This window comes from Tuber melanosporum (assembly GCF_000151645.1).
Source record: "Tuber melanosporum whole genome shotgun sequence assembly, scaffold_5, strain Mel28".
Taxonomy (NCBI): domain Eukaryota; kingdom Fungi; phylum Ascomycota; class Pezizomycetes; order Pezizales; family Tuberaceae; genus Tuber; species Tuber melanosporum.
The window spans coordinates 1,636,894-1,657,188 of record NW_003299095.1 but is presented as its reverse complement, the minus strand read 5'-3'; the positions used below and the strand labels follow the sequence as shown (position 1 = coordinate 1,657,188).

General features: G+C 45.0%; 3 protein-coding genes across 3 annotated transcripts; 1 reads left to right on the top strand and 2 right to left on the bottom strand.

Moving 5' to 3' along the window:
• Positions 1–2,837: 2,837 nt before the first annotated feature.
• GSTUM_00008916001 (uncharacterized protein) lies at positions 2,838–3,352 on the bottom strand (the record flags this gene model as incomplete). Its single annotated transcript, XM_002840365.1, has 2 exons — positions 2,838–3,074; positions 3,137–3,352. The coding sequence occupies 2 exons, from the start codon at positions 3,350–3,352 to the stop codon at positions 2,838–2,840; spliced, it is 453 nt and encodes a 150-aa protein (XP_002840411.1).
• A 407-nt stretch (positions 3,353–3,759) lies between these two features.
• GSTUM_00008915001 (uncharacterized protein) lies at positions 3,760–5,156 on the bottom strand (the record flags this gene model as incomplete). Its single annotated transcript, XM_002840364.1, has 7 exons — positions 3,760–4,135; positions 4,191–4,335; positions 4,390–4,533; positions 4,586–4,673; positions 4,737–4,830; positions 4,886–4,991; positions 5,051–5,156. 7 exons carry the CDS (start codon positions 5,154–5,156, stop codon positions 3,760–3,762), a joined length of 1,059 nt encoding a protein of 352 aa, XP_002840410.1.
• Positions 5,157–6,314: 1,158 nt separating this feature from the next.
• On the top strand, positions 6,315–8,677 carry GSTUM_00008914001 (uncharacterized protein; the record flags this gene model as incomplete). Its single annotated transcript, XM_002840363.1, has 4 exons — positions 6,315–6,809; positions 6,860–6,935; positions 6,993–8,262; positions 8,344–8,677. 4 exons carry the CDS (start codon positions 6,315–6,317, stop codon positions 8,675–8,677), a joined length of 2,175 nt encoding a protein of 724 aa, XP_002840409.1.
• Positions 8,678–20,295: the final 11,618 nt, after the last annotated feature.

The following is a 20,295-nucleotide window of genomic DNA, read 5'->3' as shown; positions in this document are numbered from 1 at the left end:
TTGTTGTAAACTGCAACGGTAAAGAAATGAAACCAGCAGCGGGAAAACGAAACGAAATAACGCTTAGTAACGTAATGGGAAGACTCTTATCGCCAGCTAAGAAAAGTGGGGAAGTGAGGGAGTTCACTGTCTCAGTGGGGGGGAGTTGTATTTCTTTTCCACTGCCTGAACACTCAACCTGAGCCCGAGCAAGCACAGCTGTAATTGCATACAATCAAAATATTGAGGCTAAAGCACAGTAGTGTGGGTTCGTATTATTTGTTATAATGAATTTTGATATTAGAGGCTCCGGCCAATCTTTTGTCCATACACAATAGTGGCTTTGTTTACAAATGTCAAAGAATTATGAGTACCTTACTGTTATTAATGGCTAAGTCATCACTCACTTCGTTCAGAGGGTCCCCCACATTGATCACTAAAAGCAGAATGAATTGGCAACTAATTACATCCCAAGACCTCAACCCCCATACTCCGCCTAAAAGGTGCCCCGCCAGAAATAGTAATATTCCCTGAATAAATATCAGCTACCACAAACAAATCCTCTTGGGAGAGACTCCACCAGATGCTCACCTTCAATTATCGACCACAAATCCTCCGCTTCTCAATGCGGCATGAATACAGTCCACAACAATTGAGGACTCCTTCATCCATCTCTCCTTCTCCTGCACCATATTTTCAGACAGCACAAGAAATTTGATTGTCTGAGTGAAAACCGTTCCATTATATCGAAGCATTTGCCACTGTTCCCCAGTGGTAACAAAACCATACACCACGCCTCCGCCATTACGGTCTCCCATATCTTTCATCGCCAGTAGACACTGCCTCTTCGCCTCTCCAAGGGAGGACTTCTTGGCCTCCACCACAAAGACATACTTCTCGTCCTCCAGCCCGATCAAGTCCACTAGAACGAATTCCTGATAGCCGTAGTCTTGGAGTCTAGAGCGGTAATCTGTTTCTCCCTGAGTAGACAAAGGTTGCATCCTGTCTTATCCCGGAAATCTGTCACAATAGGAGCGAGTATAGAAAAAACCAAGTCGTTGATATTGGCTTCCTTGAAATCTTCGTTCGACTCGGTGGGATAGCCTTCGCATCCAAGAAATTCAATAATACGGTCATAAACCTTTTCCTTAGTTTCCTGGAGCTGATCTTTCCCGAGACCTTCAATCTCAGACTTTGCTTCTCCCAACATGCGGCTGACGGAAATGGCATGACGTTCAAAATCGATGAACCTAAAGCCTAGTCTTTTCTGGGCCTCTGCTGAGGTGACCATGGAATAGGCAGTCTTGGATTTAATATTAGTGGGCAGATTCTTGGGCTGGATGTTGTAGTCTGATTAGAATAGTGTTTGAGCCAATAAAACTTCAAACTTACGAGAATAGGTCCCGTCGCCTTAGATGCATAGTAGACTTGAGGGCGGTAACGGTAGATGACTGGGGGCATGCGTGCTAGTTTGGTGGAAAGTCTGAACATGGTCGGCTATGTTTCATGACTCATGAATTTAGTAAAACAGTCTTCAATAGATAATAATATTATGACATTAAAGGGACTCACCTTGTTGTTCGTGTGGTTGTGGTGGTATGTTTGCTTGCTGGTTCTCGAACGGTGGGTTGGACAAGGTTTGCTATCATACCTCTCAAAATTCTATAATAATATTATATGGTATCCTATTACTAATCTCACCCCAAGTATGAGTAGGGTCAAAGATTTAGCGTGAGGCAACGCAGCAACACACGAAATGTTTTCCAATATAACCGTGCCAAAGCACGGTTATATGCTAACCTCCGAAGAAGCTAGAATGCTATTGTAGGATATCAACGGATCGGCTATGCAATCCACTATTGAGAGGATTACTCGTGTAAACGGCGGATTTTCGGAGAGAGGGAGAGCCACCCGGGTTAACCGCCCCCCCCCCCAATCTCAGGCCCCAAACTTATGGTTATCCATAGAACAACAAGGGCGGGCGGAAGTCCACCGCTCGGCGCACGAGCCATGTCAAACCCTTCACAAAATTTACCATCTACCCTTGCCCGTGAGGACCTCCGGCCCACCTCCACAGCGCGAAAACGAGACTCGAGTCCCCCTCCACCCTATCTCGAGAACAGGCAGCGACTCACCCCCGTACTGTACACTAAACCTTCTTAGTCGGATACCTTCCCGCAGGGGTCGGGGCCGAGAGGAGAGCGAGTCGGTGATCGCATCGAGCCAATACCACCCTCATTTTAGGACTCTTAGGCTTCGAGTTTATATGTTTTTTATGTCTACCCGGGGGTTAACCAATTCTTAAAAGGAAGGGGGTTCATGTTCGGTGACGGCAGCGATGGGCGGGGAGCGAGATTAAAGAAGGCATAAGCCAGGAGTTTAAATTAAACTCAGGGTATCATATCTCTTATTCAACTTGGGGGGCTTTCTCATCTGATGGGGGTAAATTGCGTGTTTTCTAGGCACGCATCTCGGCGCTGTTACTCTGCCTGCCGGTACGAGATACACATAATAATGATATTTTTCTTTAATTGTCTTCCCTATAACTAGGTCCAATAGCCGTTCATACTGTCTCACTCGATTGATTGAATTTGGCTCAATCGCCTCAGTGGATACCCAGAGGGGTTTAACGAACGGGATAACTTGAGCACACTCGCACCTTGTAAGGCTTATGAAATGTGCTTCTTATAATCGTGAACTCATAACGATATTTTGTAATGATGAAAGCGCGCGATCGACCTCGCCATGCCCCGACTACAGGGTTATTTGTGCAGTAGAAGAGTGGAAAATACATGAAACAAAAAAACTCATCAGACAAACAATTGTAGGATACCCATGTGAAGTGTACTATCAAAAGGCTAAACAGGTGAGTCTCTGCTCTCTAGTACAATTTCCTTCTCTCCAACTGCGATCTCCTCAACCTTATCATCCCTAGGAACTTCTTCGAGCGTAGTCCCCAGAGACGGATAAACCTTACCGGGCGGCAACACCGCAAGATCTACCAAGCTTTCCGTTGGCGGAGAGATATAGGTGCAAATAATATAATACGACACAACCGCCACAGAAAATCCGAAGAGCCATGCGAATGTATAAAGCTATACACCCATTCATCCGTGATTAGTATGACCGTAGGACGAAGAGAGGGGGTTGATCAAACCTTCCAAGCACCACCAACATCAAGTGTCTTCTCGATACTGTGCGCGAAACCAGGTAGCGTGGGTAGAAACCCGAGGAGGAATGACACAACGGCCCTCCAGTTGACTCCGTAAGTGTACCAGTAGATTCCATGATCTCTGTAGAGCTCACGAACATCCAACTTGCGCTTACGGATCAGGTAAAAGTCGCAAACAATGGTCCCAGCCAGCGGTCCCATCATACAACTATAGCCGGAGAGAAAGGACAGCAGGCCTGTTGCATTTTTGATGATATTCCAGGGTGTCTAGCTATGTGAGTATAACCGCAGTGGGGAGGAGGAATGGGTCACCCACGGAGACGACGCAAAAAATCGACATGAATACCGTTCCACGGAAGATGTTGATGTATTGCGGTGCCATTCCGCTGATGTCTTACTTTTAAGTCAGCACCTATTCCTTCTGGGTGGTGGGAGATACCCTGTCTTTAAGAATAGAGATAGCTAAAGAGCCTTACCATTCGAGAAAGGGAAAGAGCTACAAAACAACCGGCATGTCAGTATTGGATCGATTACAAAAAGGATCAAAAAAAAATCACATGATCATTCCATGTCCTTCGTGCAACCCCCGGACTATCAAAGGAGAAAGCCTACCCAGCAGCTATTTGATTCCCGATCGTAGCCAATATAAAACTTGCTCCAGTGAAGAACTTCGCTGCTCGACTATCGAATTTCGCAATGACCGCGGGCATGTACCATTCGAATTCACCCCAGATTTTTTTGTGTGCGGAGTTAACAAAAATGGGTGTCAGTGCGCCTAGGGTTCCAATAATCGGCAATGCAAAAAATTGATGACCTCCAGCAAGATTGTTCTTGGAAAATCTGCCGAAATCGGGCATGTTTACTGCCATAGAGGAGAAAAGGCCGATCATCACGTTGAGTCCAGTCAGGGAGGAATAGGCCGTATTCATTGGAGTTTCGAGAACGTATTTTCCGGTTACAAGGGGGCCACCGCCATCTGTTACTCTGTAGAGTCCGTTAGATGTTATGAGTGTTAAAACATAATATGACGGGGACGAACATTACAGCCCATAAAAAGAGAGCGAGGAAGGTTGGTGGAACAATGATTCCTTTTGCCAGAAACAGGAGGCGGAGCTTCTGGATAGGCATCAAGGAGAGAATTGTCTGGAGTATCCAATATAGGAAGAAACAAAGCAGCCCAGCAGCTATATGAAAGTGGAATTAGAATCACCCCACATTGTGAACTGTGCGCGCTGCACAAATTGACCTACAATCAATTCCAGCACCTTCAGAGAGGTGATTGGGAAAGTTCTTGAAGGAGGGCCAAATGGCTTCTATACAGTTCTGTAAGAAGCCGCCAGCTTGTACACAGAGAATAGCAGTCCACATCATAGCCACAAAAGCTGTCCAGAATGTCAGCTCAATCATCCCTAAAGTTTCCAAGAAAATGGGTACCTCTAATCACGATAGCAGGATAACTTCCAATCATCCCGAATGTAGACCTCACAATCACTGGGTACGCTACGTGATATGTTGCACCCATCTTCACCCCTTTCCCTTAGCTGGTACTCCCAAACGTTGGAACTTGTTGGCGAGGGGATCAGACCTTGCCTGTCAATGTGACCACAATACTGCAGATCATGAAGCCGAAGAACACAATAGGAATGGTCTCTCTCGCAGTAAATCCCAGTGACATTACACTGCGATTTCAGCGCTTAACACCTCTGGTGATTTGTTTTAGGGGAAGTAACCTACGTGCTAACTGTTGCGGCAAGCGGTGGTGCAAGCATGTCGGAGCACCAGTATGCCCAGTAGTCGAGACCTCCCCAGGTCCTCAACTCCACCGGGACTGGGTCAAGATCTATCTCGGGTTTCTCCCGTCAATCAATTGGACTTGGGGGAGGCGACGGGAGCTCCGACCTTTGTTACTCCATCTAGCGGTTCCATAAGCGCCAGCGTTGTATGGGAGACGAAGATGAAAGTACGGCGACACTCTCTTGCGCGTTAAGGAATATGAAAAAAGCATTGCTGGGGGTTTGATTCTTCGGGTATCGTATCTTCAAGTTTCCTGAACAGTCCTAAATTAAAAGAGCTGGGAAGAACGCATGTAACTTAAATACAAGTTCCTTTACAGATGTCTTACTTCTTTCTCACTTTATCGGCCTATCTCCACTGCAACCACTTCTGATCCCCCAGCAACGCCACTCACACATTCTCGCTACTGTTGTTTCGGCAAGAACTTCAAAAAGCAACCCCGTGCCGATTGAAAGCACAAGAAAACGCCAATCCAGACCCCACACATTATTTGCCCCCGGGAATGCTGGGATCAAACCTGGTCGAGGGGTTCCCGATTCAAGCGCCCACCGGCAGCCCTACGGCAGTTCTTTCTCGCGCAGGCTCCCAGACCCGGCGGCCCGGTTTGTGAGAGTTGATCTAGTCGACTTTCCAAGCATCGTGGGGCTTTATTTATTGGGCATGTCGCGTGATAAGGGGAAAATCCGCCAATTCGCCGATCTTGTGCTGTTCTCGCTTAAATTGGGGTGGTTATCGATAAGAATACCCCCCCGCACCCCCAATTGAAGCCTTCGGCCCGACGGGGACATCAGACCATCACACGCATGCATTGGTCGTTAGACCACGGTCTTCAGATCCCTCTCTTGGCCACCTCCTTTCTTCCTCCAAGATCCCCCCCCGCCCCTACGGAGACTATACCCCATCAACTGTCCAGGCTCACATATTACGCGAAACTCGGACAGTTTGATATTACTGTTCAATTCCCATGAAAGCAAAGGATGGTGATCACCTGCTGCCCAATCAGTCTGAGCGCAAGGTTTTCAAACGTAAAAAAGGCACCTTTTACGACGATAAGCAAGGATATAGGGGCTCAAGGAAGGAATACCGGTATCGTGACAGCTGTTTCTCCGCTTGGCAGATGCCCTGCATGGAAACTCTGCGTTTGTGGAGACTAGCCTTCAACCGAGTACCCGTTTGGACACGGTTTGCCCCGCCGTCCTGTATCACTTGTTTCCTATATAATTGGCAACCAATTTTTCTACATAGTAGAGGAAGCCAGACAACTTCCTGGTCCCGAGATTAATACTGAGTGAGTTACCATCAAAAAGAATTCAAAATTGGGTCCCAACACTCCAAACCTCATCGGCAGGATTTCGAGCCAAAGAAAGTGATGGAGGCTCTCTCGAAAAATATCACAATCGAAGCAAAGCCCTATCCGTACACCTTTCCGCTCTCTTCGACTGCTCTTCTCTTGATAGATCTTCAACGTGACTTTATTCTCCCCTCGGGTTTTGGCGACATACAATCTGGGACGAATCTCACGGCGGTAACGGCTGTAGTTCCCAATTGTGTTCGAATTCTTCAAGCATTTCGTGAATTGGAACTTCCTATCTTCCACACTCGCGAAGGTCACCTCCCAGATCTCTCCGATTGCCCATCGTCAAAGCTGGGTCGTCAGGCGTCAGCACCTGGAACCAGCCATTCAAAGGTAATAGGGGACCCCGGGGAATTGGGCAGATTACTGGTGCGGGGGGAGCACGGACATGATATAGTGGATGAGTGCCGACCAAAGCTAGGGGAAGTAGTTGTGGATAAACCAGGAAAGGGGGCATTTTGGAATACAAATTTGTTGGAAGAGTTAGTCGGATGGGGAATCACACACTTGGTACGTATTTCTATAATCTGTCACCATCATCACTTGTTAACAGAAGTAAGATTGTCGGGGGTGTTACAACTGAGTGTTGCGTGACAACCACAGTGCGGGAAGCCAACGATCGCGGATTTGAGTGCTGTAAGTCATCAGAGACCGGTTGTGAAAAGTAGTGATTCGAGATCTCACAAGAAACAGGCATAATTGAGGAATGCACCGCCGGATATAACGACAACTTCAAAGCCCCATCTTTAAACATGATCCATTGGTCGCAGGGGCTCTTCGGCTTTGTCTCTTCCCTTCCAAACTTCTTGAAAGCATTAACCCCAGCACTCCCCTCCCCGGGCGCTCCCGGTCCGGACCTGGGTCTCGAAAGCCCCCCATCAACACCACCGGTATGGGATGGGTGTCTCACTCTGGATTCTCTTCGGAAGTCCTACAAATCTGGGCTATCCCCCGTGACAGTTATCACCAGTCTCTACGCTAGAATTGAGGAGTACAGTCAAACAAAGTCAGTCTTTATACGCCTCGTCGACCGACCTATCTCGATATCCTACGCCGAATCGCTTCAAAAACTCTTCCCAGATCTAACCAACCTCCCACCGTTATACGGCGTGCCTTTCACTTTGAAAGACTCTATAAACGTTGCCGGGATTCCGACAACCCTAGCGTGTCCTCCCCTCGCCCATATACCATCGCGCTCCTCAAAGATATATTCACGGTTGATATCCCTAGGTGCTGTTTACATTGGCAAAACCAACTTGGACCAGTTTGCGACGGGCCTAACCGGCTGCCGTTCCCCATACGGAACCCCTGCTTCCATTTACAACCCAGACTACGTCTCTGGCGGATCCTCATCCGGATCTGCGGTTTCAGTAGGGGCGGAATTGTCATCTTTTGCCATAGCCACTGACACTGCCGGGTCTGGGCGCGTTCCAGCAGGCTTTAACGGCGTGGTTGGGTGGAAACCCACAAAAGGTACTGTTTCCTTCAGCGGGGTTATGAAAGCCTGCGAGTCGCTAGACTGTCTATCATTTATGGTCACGCCAGACGGAGGCGTAAAGGATGTCCGAAAACTCTGGAACCTTGTGAGAGGATATGATCCAGATGACCCATACTCAAAAACACCCGGATCACTGCCACTACCGATGGTAAACGCTCTAGGTGAGAAGAAGTGGAAGTTTGCTCTCCCAGATAGGAAGGCCGTAGCAGAGTGTTCTCCAGAATACCGGAAACTATTTTATCAAGCTATCGGGAGCCTCCAGGAGATCGGAGGGGAGGTTAAAGAAGGTGACTGGGGGCTTTTTGAGGAGGCTGGAAAGCTCTTGTACGATGGCGCCTTAGTGAATGAGCGGCTTGCAGCTTTACCAGACAACGGATGGGTGGGAAGGGAGAAGGACGAGCTACACCCGGTGATCCGGGAGATCCTCCAGAATGTCTTAGAAACGGGCGCTAGCGCCGCGGAAGCGTACAAGGATATGAGAAAAATGATTGGGTATCTACCATCCCACCCCCTAACAAATGTCCCTGCTAGTCTGACAAACTCTAGGCTCACAAGAAAGGTCAACGCTACACTTTTCAATCCCTCCCACCCATCATACATCGACGTCCTGATAGTTCCAACTGCTCCATTCCACCCCCGGATCTCTGCGGTTTTGAAAGATCCCATCGCGATAAACACCCGTTTAGGAACCTTCACGCACTTTGGCAATGTTCTAGATTTGTGCGCCATCGCGGTTCCGGCAGGGCACTACATGGAAGACGAAAAAAAGATGCCGTTTTCCATTACTTTCTTGGGAAGGGGTGGCTCTGATGCAAGAGTTCTAGAAATCGCGAGCCTGTTTGAGGGACTTGTTGGCGTTGGGGCAAAGGACTCGGCTTGAGATGTATGTAGCGGCTGTTGCTTGAGTACAGCTAGTAGTTCATTTTAGCACAATCACGTTTCATCACTCATAGGGAGGGATACCTTTTCTGAGACATGCCTTAAACCTAATAACTTATCGCTCAATCGCCTTGCACTCGTACATTCAGGATAACATGAAATATTGAATTATCAATGACTGCGATGGGTGATTTTTCAGAAATCCTTAGTGGGGATTTTATCGATCTGCTGGCACTGTAACATGCCCGTGGTTTTTCTCCTTTTGATTTTCCGGTCTTGGGCTATTTGGCGTGGCGTATAGTACCGGTAGTTTATCTCCAACCATGATTCGCAACAATGGTTTGGGAGACTGGCTAATAGCATTTCTCAAAGCCCACTCACACAACCCGCTCCACAATGGCCATTATCGGTCATTTTACTCACCATGTTCGCCAAACAAGGTTTGGAGATACTTGTAAACGCTCATACGTCGCGCCACCAGCCCCCCCACGCAGCGCCGTACAAAGCACCCGAGTAAGCCAACGGCCGATAACACGCTCCACCCAGCAAACGACCACTCCAGTAGCCGGGTGGGAGATCACATAAAACCAACTGCCTTCAAAAGGCTGTATGACGAGGACAATAATACTGTGCATGCCGGTATATAGGTTTTCCCCTGTGCCACCTGTCCCTAAGCAGTTTCTCCCCGGTTTCCGGGGGTTTCCTCCTTATCGAGGTACGATATAAGCATAAGCAGGAGGGGAGACGGGTATGTGTACGGTACCCAAATTAGTTGTTTTCTGGTAGGGCAGATCGTTTGCCCGGTGTGGTGGCTGATGATTTAGAATATCATATAAGTTATGGTGCCAGAATGAAAGACTGTACGGTTCAAGTCATTCAAAACATGTATAGTGCAAGCTCTCCAAAACGTGTACCAGGCTGAAAAAATGATGTTACATGTGGCTGTGCAATTTTACATGCCAAGACTTGAGTCTTGGCATAACAAATGAAAAAATAGGGTTAGTGATAAAGGGTTTTCCATATTGGAAACACAATTATGTAAGAAAATAATACTTATGATATGTACAAAGTAGAGTAAAGAAAGATGTATAATATTATACATGATGCCATATTCTATATTACTCTAGTACTTGTATATCAGAAACCCGCCGATGGCTTTTGTATTTATACTTAATAGATGCTTCAAATTGAGGAGTTCCATATGATATTCCTTGACAATAAGAATCCATAATTTGCTCTGCTCGTTTGCCATATTTCCATATAAGTTGATCTGAAACAGAATCTAAGGCCTTTGGAATAGTAGGTCGTAAACTCTTGATGGAATATCGGCAGTTGTTTCGAGTATAGTACTTGGCAGCACCCCATACATACTCAATAAAGTTAATTTCGCAATGGAACTTTGGATAAAACAGGACATGGTAGTCTGCTGCCTCAATCTCTTCCTGCAAACGGCATTTCTGACTTTTAAAGTCTGGCTGATTTGCAATAATTATACAGGCACAGCATTCTCCACCAAGTAGACAGGTTTTGAGTAGTTTGTCAATTCCCAGCTTTCTGCATTGTAGACGGAGCCCTATTCTCCCGAGCTCCTGCTCTTCCAATACTTTCTTCAAGCCTTTTGCTGTACCAGAGCTGTCTACCATTGGTTGAATTTCACCTATAGCGGAATTGAACCCTGGTGGAGTTTACTTTGTCCTCCACCAGGCCGCAGGCTCATGTTTTTAGTACGTAAAGCATCAGGTGCAAAGGCCGAATGGCTGATAGCATTATCAAAAAGGAAGAGGGTCTGGCATCCTGGAAAAGCTGTTTCAAATATTGGAATAGTAACATTTGTAACCTGTAGCACAAGATCTTTACCGACCCACCACTTGTCACCCCCATATTCAATTTTCATGGTTGCTGTGTATGGACTATAGCAGAGGTTTGGCTCATCTGTCATGCTGAAAGTGGGGAGGTTACCAATAGGTATCCAATCAGGTATCTTCAAATGTCCGCCTTGACTTACAAAATGGGAAACCATTATGCCTTTGCCACGACCCTTTCGTCTAATTGGTGGTTCACCCTCTTTTATCCACACATATCTTCTACCATCATTTGCATCAAATGTTGATTCGTCATGTATTATCAAAACAATTGGACTTTGGCCAGGAGGCAAATCTTGCGGATAAATCGTGACTGGTTTACCATTCTCATCCAATTCCCACGGAACTAGCAGCAGCTTTAGGCGGTCGAGAGTTGGTAGAAAGTGGTCTTGTCGATATGAGATAACATCTGGATATTCGTGTCCATCTTTATATACTCCCTTCTTACACTCTTTATATTTGTATCCTAGCTTATTCAGCCATTTAGATGCGATCCGAGTTGAAAGTATGTTTTGAATTCCTCTCTCTAAGGCTACTTGCTCAGGAGGGACATGCGAAAGGGATAGAAGGCTACCTTGTCCATCAATATCAGGGGGTGGCAATCGGCCGGTTGACCAATATTGAGTAATAGCATGTGCCAACCCAGCAGCTGTGACTGAATCTCCAGCTCCAGCAATATAATCTCTGATTGCAAGCGGTGTTTCTTCCTCGTCCATCCTTGATATAATACTCGCTTGCTCCCGCCGTTTCTGTAAGATAATTCCTCGACCTTTGATCCACTTGCATTCATCCCGCTGAATTTTTTCAGCCACACGTCTGCCTCTTTCTGATGTAGCAGTAACAAGGAGTGCAATTTCCTTTCGTGGTTTGTTCCATATATGTTTGAATAAACCCATTCGTTGAAATCTCATAAATTGGAGGACTTGATGGTAACTTTCAAGATCATTGCCTTTAACAGAGTACTTCTTGGACTTTAGATATTTTCTTAGATCCTTAATTGCTATAAACACTACTAGTTAGCTCAATTTCCACCTAGTTGATTCAATATTCTCCTAGATTTATAGTATATACTAGACAATAAATAACTTACCTGAGGATAGTATCTGGTACTTAATCTTCTCCTTTTGAATATTGGCAACCCTTGGCCAAACTTCAATTGCATCCTTTATATAGGATTGCAATTGTAGTTCTGTCTGAAACTCATACTTGTAACCGGTACGGGTACTCGGTTATTGGTTTTGTTTTATGATTTGTTTTAAGTATCGCTTTGATACTTGATTTGTTTTAAGTATCGTTTGATACTTGGTTTTGTTTTATGTTTTGTTTTAAGTATCGCTTTGATACTTGGTTTGTTTTAAGAATCATTTGATACTTGGTTTTGTTTTATATTTTGTTTTAAGTATCGTTTTGATACTTAAGGAGTTTTACCAAAGAGTATCAATTGATACCTTTGATTAGTTTCGTTCATGCTAGACATGAACAGATTTGTATATTTAAAGACCGCCTGTTTCTAGGATAGAAAAGGCAGACTTCGACAGACAGTATTTCAATATACTTGGTTGAACGGTTACTTCTTTGTTCCTCAGTACACCCTCGAAGCCTCCTTTAGTTCTCAGCTCTCGCCTCCTCTCTGGAAGAGCAGGCCACCTGCCAACTATCGTATCAATTACCGATAACGTGAATAGCACCTTGTGAACATGTTACATTGTTTTAAGCTCAGCAAGTGGTTAAGAATCTGTCCGCGGATTTAGGCCGGATGAACCTATCGATATCCACCTCAGAACGCTAGCGGAGAGAAGCGGCAGAATCACAGCACATTCGGCTTCATCTCAAACCCAAGATAAAGTCTTTGACGACCAGGAGTGGGAAGCAAATCCCACAGCAAGACCTTATAAGAAAGAAACAACCCCCGCGCTCTGCTAAAGAGCCAGGCGATTCTGCAAACACGGAAGATACACATCCTCCAGGAGAATTCCCTTCTACTCCAGCAAAGAAGCCTTCCTTTGAACTTCCAATCGACCCCGAAGCCAGCAGCGAATCAGACATGGCTAGCACAGGAGGAGGGCCTTCTGGAGGAGGAATATCTCAGGCTAGGCCTGAAGAAGTGGAGGTTCCCGCAGCATTTGAACCACCTAAGTTTAAACTCCACCTCCCAGCGAAATTCACAGGAGAGGGAAAAGACCTCAAACCTGAAGCTTTTAACCGATGGGCGACGGAACTCTCACACTTCCTACTCTTACAAGGAAAAGATGTGGAAGACCCTACAATCGGACTTATTATTCGATCATTTTGTGAAGGAAAGGCAACCGACGCATACCACCAATGATATAAGGAATACGGCGTGAATGTAAGATTAAGAGGAACTACAGTTCTCGATTACCTGAAAGGACGATTCCAATCCTCTATAGCCAACGACCTCCTATACAACAAATTCAACCAGCTCCAGCAAGTTAACGGAACACTTGTCAAGTGAATCACCGATGTGGCTACGGACCTGATGATGTATAAGGACCGAATGGAGAGAGGAAGTATCTCCAAATACATCCTCAAGCGACGATTCTACGACACTATGCACTCTACCCGCCGGCGAGAAGTAGAACCACTCGAGGAAGACAGAGATGATATGGCAGTAATAATTGCAAGAGCAGAACGAAAGGACGCCATTCTCCATGAAACCAAGGCCTACAAAACACAGACATCCTCTAGTAGGAATAGCCAGCCACGGTACAAAGTCTCCAGCAACTCTGAAGACGATACCCTACGGGTTTTCAAGAAGAAAACAAAATACTCCAAAGAATCAAGACGGCAGAAAGGAGAGTGTTTTGAATGTGGAAAAACAGTACACATGGCAAAGAACTGTCTTACGAAGAAAGGGAAAGGAAAGGCAATTAAGCAAGAGGCATCGGCAAACAATGTTGAAAGCGATAATACCCAATCCAGCGAATATGAAGAAATCCATATCGGATATATCGATGTGGAATGCAACAGTGTTTGACCCCTGGCTACATTCAAAGCACACACCACTCTGGAAGGTACTATTCTGATCAATGGTAAAAAGGCTCGAGCCCTATTTGACACTGGCGCAATCAGAAGAGATATGATCAGTAATGCCTTTGTCTCTATCCATGGACTCCCAACTCGAGACCTTAACCAACCCATACCAGTCAATATGGCAGTAAAGGGATCATGATCCACAAGCCATAAAACCTGTAGTGCGACTATTCGACTTGGTTTTGCAGTCCTACCCCTCCAGGAAATGCTGGTTGGAAATTTAGCCAAATACGATGCCCTAATAGGTATGCCATTCCTGAACCGCCACAAAGCTATAATCAGGTGTGGGGAATCAACCATCGATTTCCCAGAGCAGAAGGTCAGAGTCTCATGCAAGTCAACAAGCGGAGAGTACCAAGCCGCAGTCTGTCAAGCAACTGCCCAACGACTATTGGATGATTACTCTGATGTCTTCCCTGATCAAATACCCGAAGAACTACCCCCTATGAGAGAGGTGAACCACCACATTCCCCTCCGAGACCCCTTTAATCTCAAGAACCAACCCACCTACTCAATTCCTGACGGATACAAAAATCCACTGTGTGATTAGATCAACCAACAACAAAGAAGAGAAGTCATCTACCGGGCAGAAGCCCCATGTGCCGCTCCTATGTTTGTTCAACTCAAAGCAGATGGCAAAAGAATCCGCCCCTTGGTTGACCTTAAGCTACGGAACGAAAACACAGTTATGGACAGCTCCGCTATCCCAAACCAAATCCAGATTCTAAATGCAGTTGGACGGGCTAGATTCCGAAGTAAAATTGATCTAAGCGATGCCTACTTCCAAACAAGGTTAGATCCAGAAAGCGAACGCTACAACAGTTTCAAAACACCCTTTGCAAGTTTCATTAGCCGAGTTATGTTACAAGGTGATATGAATGCGCCCGCCACCTTTATGCGAATTATGGAAAACCTCCTAAGCGAATACCTCCACCATTTTGTTTGAGTCTACATTGATGATATTCTCATCTTCTTGAACACCAAAATAGAACATGCCTACCATATAGGTTTGGTTTGTACCAAACTAAGGGAAGCTAAATTCTACGCTAGCAGAAACAAATCAATCCTGTTTGCCAATAAACTCGATATACTAGGACATGTTATAGATGATGAAGGAATACATGCAGCCCCTGGAAAAATAGCCTGTTTAACGGAATGGTCGACACCCCGGAATCAAAAGAAACTCATACGATTCCTAGGACTAGTCAACTATATTTCCCAGTTCCTCCCACACCACGCCACTGTGACAGCGCCGCTTACAGACCTTACCGGCAATGCCGAATTTGTCTGGACCCACACTCATGACCAAGCCTTTACCAATATCAAGGAATTGATTAAAAACGACAACGTTATTCAAACTATCGACTATAGCAAACCAGAACCGATATGGCTTATTACTGATGTATCGGATGTTGGAGTTGGAGCATGGGTTGGGCAAGGGGCCTCCCATGAAATGGCAAGATTGGCAGCAGTACACAGCAGGAAGTTTACTCACTCACAGATGAATTATGGAACAACAAACAAGGAAGCCCTTGCTGTAATTGATGCTCTCGCCACTTTCAATGACATCCTGATGGGCAATACCTTCTCTATTGTTACCGACCACCAACCCCTTACTAATCTTAAAACAGAAAGAATACCTGGAAGAAGAAGAACAAGATGGATAGGTGAAATCAGCAAATACGATGCAAAAATCATCTATACTCCTGGAAGAACGAACTATTTAGCTGATGCTCTCTCCTGCCTATATGAAAATCAAGACCTCGCAGATCCTCCTCTTGTTTATGATCACACAAGACAAAACGAAGACAGCCCTGACGACACCTCCTATGAACAAGAACCATCGATGGCTACCGCCAGCTTCGCCGCTCCCTCCAATCCTTGCTCTTACACCATGTACAGCGCTGCCGGAACGGAACGTGGAAAGGACATTGATGAAGAATGGAAAGACAATTGCACGCTCTGCAGTACACCTCCTCATGAACTTGAACAAAGCAGACTCCACTGGTCCCACTGTTACCACGACACCTGCCCTTTTCACCAGACTGAGATTAAGTTTGGAAACAGATACCAGCGACCGTACTATATGCCTGCTGATGATTCCAAAGACACCAACTTCGACACCCCAGAAGTAGCAGAAGAGATGATCGATGAAAATGAGTCAACCCAATCTCCTCATATCCTTAATCCTGCTACAACACAATACCAAGGTCTTGAAGAACTCGAACAAGCAGCAACCTACGTGGATGCAATATCCTATTTACACCCCCCACAGTCAGCCCCGCCATCCTCTCCTCCCATAATCGATTCACGACCACTATATGGTGGACCCTTACGAGCATACAATAATGAAACCATTCTCTCGACCATACCCCCTACTATTCCCGAGCATCGTCGTCAACTCTATGAAACCTTTGAGGAAGAGGAAGCCCCTATCGAACCAACAAGAGGATCTCTAATCGAGGATAAATGAGATGTTAGATCAAGCACAGAAGAATTAACCTTCTCTTTCCGAAGCCAAATGATAGCAGGATACCGCCATGACCCGATTTACTTCAAAGCCATGGATAGCTCCACGCGTGGAGACCTCGCCCCTTACAACATATCAAACGTAATGGTCTATACACGCACACGTTATGGTGAACATTGCCTATACATACCAAAAGGCCATATGTTCAATGGAATGACTATTAGCGAATATGTCATATCCGAGATTGACAACAAAGAACACCACAGTGCGGACCGCAACCTTCAATATACTTCAGAATATGTTTACTGGCCTGAGATACGCAAGGATTTCCGCGATTTCGTCAAACAATGTAAACTCTGCCAGGCAAATAAGGTCCGAACACAACTACCTGAAGGAAAAGCACAGACCCTCCAACTACCATGTGAAATATTCGAATCATGTGCCATCGATTTCGCAGGACTAGGTAATAAATCTACTGGATATGACACCATCTTCGCAGCTGTTGATCGATTCTCTGGATACACATGGCTCATACCAATGAAGCTTACCGATTCCTCCAAAGACACCTGGAATAACCTCCAACGATACCTGTTTACCTCCCATGGGTACCCCTTATCTATTCTCAGTAATGCTGATCCCTGCTTTACCGCCAGAGTCAGGAAGCAAACCTTGACCTCTCTCGGAATAAACCACATTATGGCTGCCCCTGGACACCATGAGACTAATGGCCAAGCAGAACGAAAAATCCGCGAAGTTAAGACCGGAATAAGGAACATGATCAATGAATGACAAACCAACTGGGAACCAGCCCTTGTTGAACTGGCCGCATATATCAATGCCGGATTTTCAGATACCTTGGGAATGTCACCATACAAGGCAGTCTTTGGCCGTCAATACCCTCTCCTACCTACAACACTATGTAAGAACTCCTTAGTCCCTGCCTCTGATGACCATCTAAACCGCCACCAAGCAATTCGGAACGATGCCTTCCAAGCTGTTAAGGCTGCCCGATTCCGAAGCACCACTACTGCCCAGAAATGACAACGCAAACATGTCCCCATCTCACCAGAAGACATGCTCATGGTACATGGTAACATGTTCATTACCAATATCGGACGCAGCAAGAAATTGCAACCCCAGTGGCAAGGACCTTTCAAAGTCATATCCTTTGACGAGCATACAGAAAACTACACTGTTCAGATGGATGGACGCATGTACTGCCGCAATACTCCAGTCTTCCACGCCTCTGCTGTCAAACGATTCCACCCAATGACGGGTCTAAGTTCTCTGGAAGAACCCACTCTCGACTCGCACCTATCATCATTGAGAAGAAAGATGAATGGGAAGTTGAACAAATCCGAGACCACCACCTTTGGCATGGAAATGATCAGTTCTTAGTCAAATGGAAAGGATATCTGACCAGTGAGAACAGCTGGGAACAACTAGAAGGACTAGAGCATGCCATGGAAATGGTAAACAAATGGTGGAAAAACAACATGTCAAACGAATCCCTCCTCCCAACAATCAATTATATCACCCTGTGCTGGACACCTACAATGCCAGAAACTGAGCGATAGCATGCAGAACTCGAAGCTAGAGATGGATTTTGGGCACCATACTTTGAGTCGGAATTCGAAAGCAGCAATGAGGAGAATCAAGCTATGGAGCAGGCTCTCGACAACTTTATCTAGTCACCAATCACCATCCGAATACCATAACGATGTCAAACTATGTGGAACTCAATGTGAGGCTGCGAAAACAGATTGTTGGACTGTTGTTGAACCGCGATACTATCCAACTTGAAGACTACTTCGAAATCCTCTGGATAGATTACTGTCCTGATTGCGATCACGCTTGGGTCGATGTACAACGCGAATCTGGTATTCGTGACTACTGTGATTTACATTTCTTTGAGTCTAAGTATTTCCTTAGGGTTTCTTCCTGCCCCTGGTGTGATACTTATGATGAAGAATTTCTTGCAGAAACTGAAGCCATTAGTTTCTCAGAATCCGCTTTTGATAACTATTAGGTTTTGTTTGTTTAAACAGTTGTTTTGCTTTGGGGAATGTAACCGGTATGGGTACTCGGTTATTGGTTTTGTTTTATGTTTTGTTTTAAGTATCGTTTGATACTTGGTTTTGTTTTATGTTTTGTTTTAAGTATCCCTTTGATACTTGGTTTTGTTTTATGTTTTGTTTTAAGTAATGTTTTGATACTTAAGGAGTTTTACCAAAGAGTATCAATTGATACCTTTGATTAGTTTCGTTCATGCTAGACATGAACAGATTTGTATATTTAAAGACCGCCTGTTTCTACGATAGAAAAGGCAGACTTCCACAGACAGTATTTCAATATACTTGGTTGAACTGTTACTTCCTTGTTTCTTAGTACACCTCCGAAGCCTCCTTTAGCTCTCAGCTCTCGCCTCCTCTCTGGAAGAGCAGGCCACCTGCCAACTATCATATCTATTACCGATAACGTGATTAGCACCTTGCGAATACATTACATAAATATTGAAGTGCCTCTCAATCATTAGACATCATCAAGCAACAGAAAAGAGACCTTAACAATACGTAATTGTTTTTACCATTCTATCTTACTTTACCAAATTTACTTCGCCCTTAGTAATCATAAACGAAAAGCGTGAACCTGAGCCTTCCTAGACCATCTCCATCTACAGAAACGAATTTCGATTGGCCTAGACAATTCTGTAGTCTATCAGATTGTCTCTACCTAACAATTTCATTGGTGAGAGAATTTAGACCTGCCCAAAAGGCAACCTGCTCACTACCTAGACATAAATTCATTGCTGAAGCTCTCAATGTATTTAAAGTGTAGGCAGAGTGGCTAGTTGCATTATCAAACAGAAACAAGGCTTCACAGTCAGGAAAAGCTGTTTCAAATATGGAGATAGCAATTTTCAACACTTGTTCAACAAGTTTATCACCATCCCATCACTTCTCATCCCAATATTCAATTGAACAGGTAGCTAATTGGGTATCAAGACTGTGGAGACAGTTGTCAGAAGCTTCATACTGAAGGAGTGAGGGGATAATGGTACTAGAAGGGACTTGCAGTCTTCCTCCAAGAAACTGAAAGTCAGAAACCATGATTTCTTTATCATGGGACTTCTTCTTCAGCAATGTATAATTCTCCTTTATCGAAACCTTATTGTAACCATCATTGGCATTGAATGTGATTTCATCATGGACAATTGGAACAATAGGGCATATACCAGCAGGCAGATTTGGTGAATAGATTGTCTGTAGAGTTTCACTATTCGGGGTCTCAACAACCTCCAACTGCACCATATGATTCTCCAAAGATCTTACAGTTAGTAAAAAGACCTCTTGCTGATATTGAATAACATCCTCTCGTGCGTGACCATCCTTGTATAACCCTTTTCTCATATTCTTATATTTATACCCCATTTCATGTAACTATTTTGCTGCAGTTCAAGAGCTAAGAGTTCCTTGAATCTGGCTTCCTTCTTCAGCAAGCTGTGCTAGTTCAGCTTGAGTTTCAGCTGCATATGGCTTTGGTAGATCTTTCAACTATGGCTACGCCTCAAAAGGGAGAGTCCCTGTCTGCCAATACGTGGAAATTGTAAAGGCAAATGCAAGATGCTGGCCAGTAACTCTCTCACCTGTACCAGCCAGATATTCGCGTAATGTCAGTCTTGTTCCTTCATTATTGATCAAGCGATGCAGCATTGTGGATTTTTCTTGCGGAGAAACAGGCAACTTCTGACCCTTGATCCAAGACTTTTCATTGTGCAAAATACAGTTTCTGATACGCTGGCTATTCCCTCCGGTCACTGCAATCATTGAGGCAGCCTCCAGCCAGGCTTTCTTCCAAAAGGGCATTTCAAGTCTATACCGTTGCAAGCGAAGAAACTCAAAGACCTGGATATGATAAACCAGGTCCTGACCCTTAGGCTTTCTTCTGCTTGAGTTGAATAACTTCCACATATCATGAATAGCTAATCCATTTGTTAGCTATATTCTTTATACTATTACCAAAATTAGTAAGAATAAGATTTACTTACCAGTAGACTGGATGTGATGCTTGAAGTATGTTGCTTGATACGTCGATAACTGTGGCCAGCTCTGCAGAGCTTCAACCAAATGCTTATCCTCTAATGACTCAGAATCCTCCGACTCCTCTCTCTCTGCCTCAATGACATACCCTTCATCTACTTACTACTTATTAGAACTTGACTCTCCTAATCATATT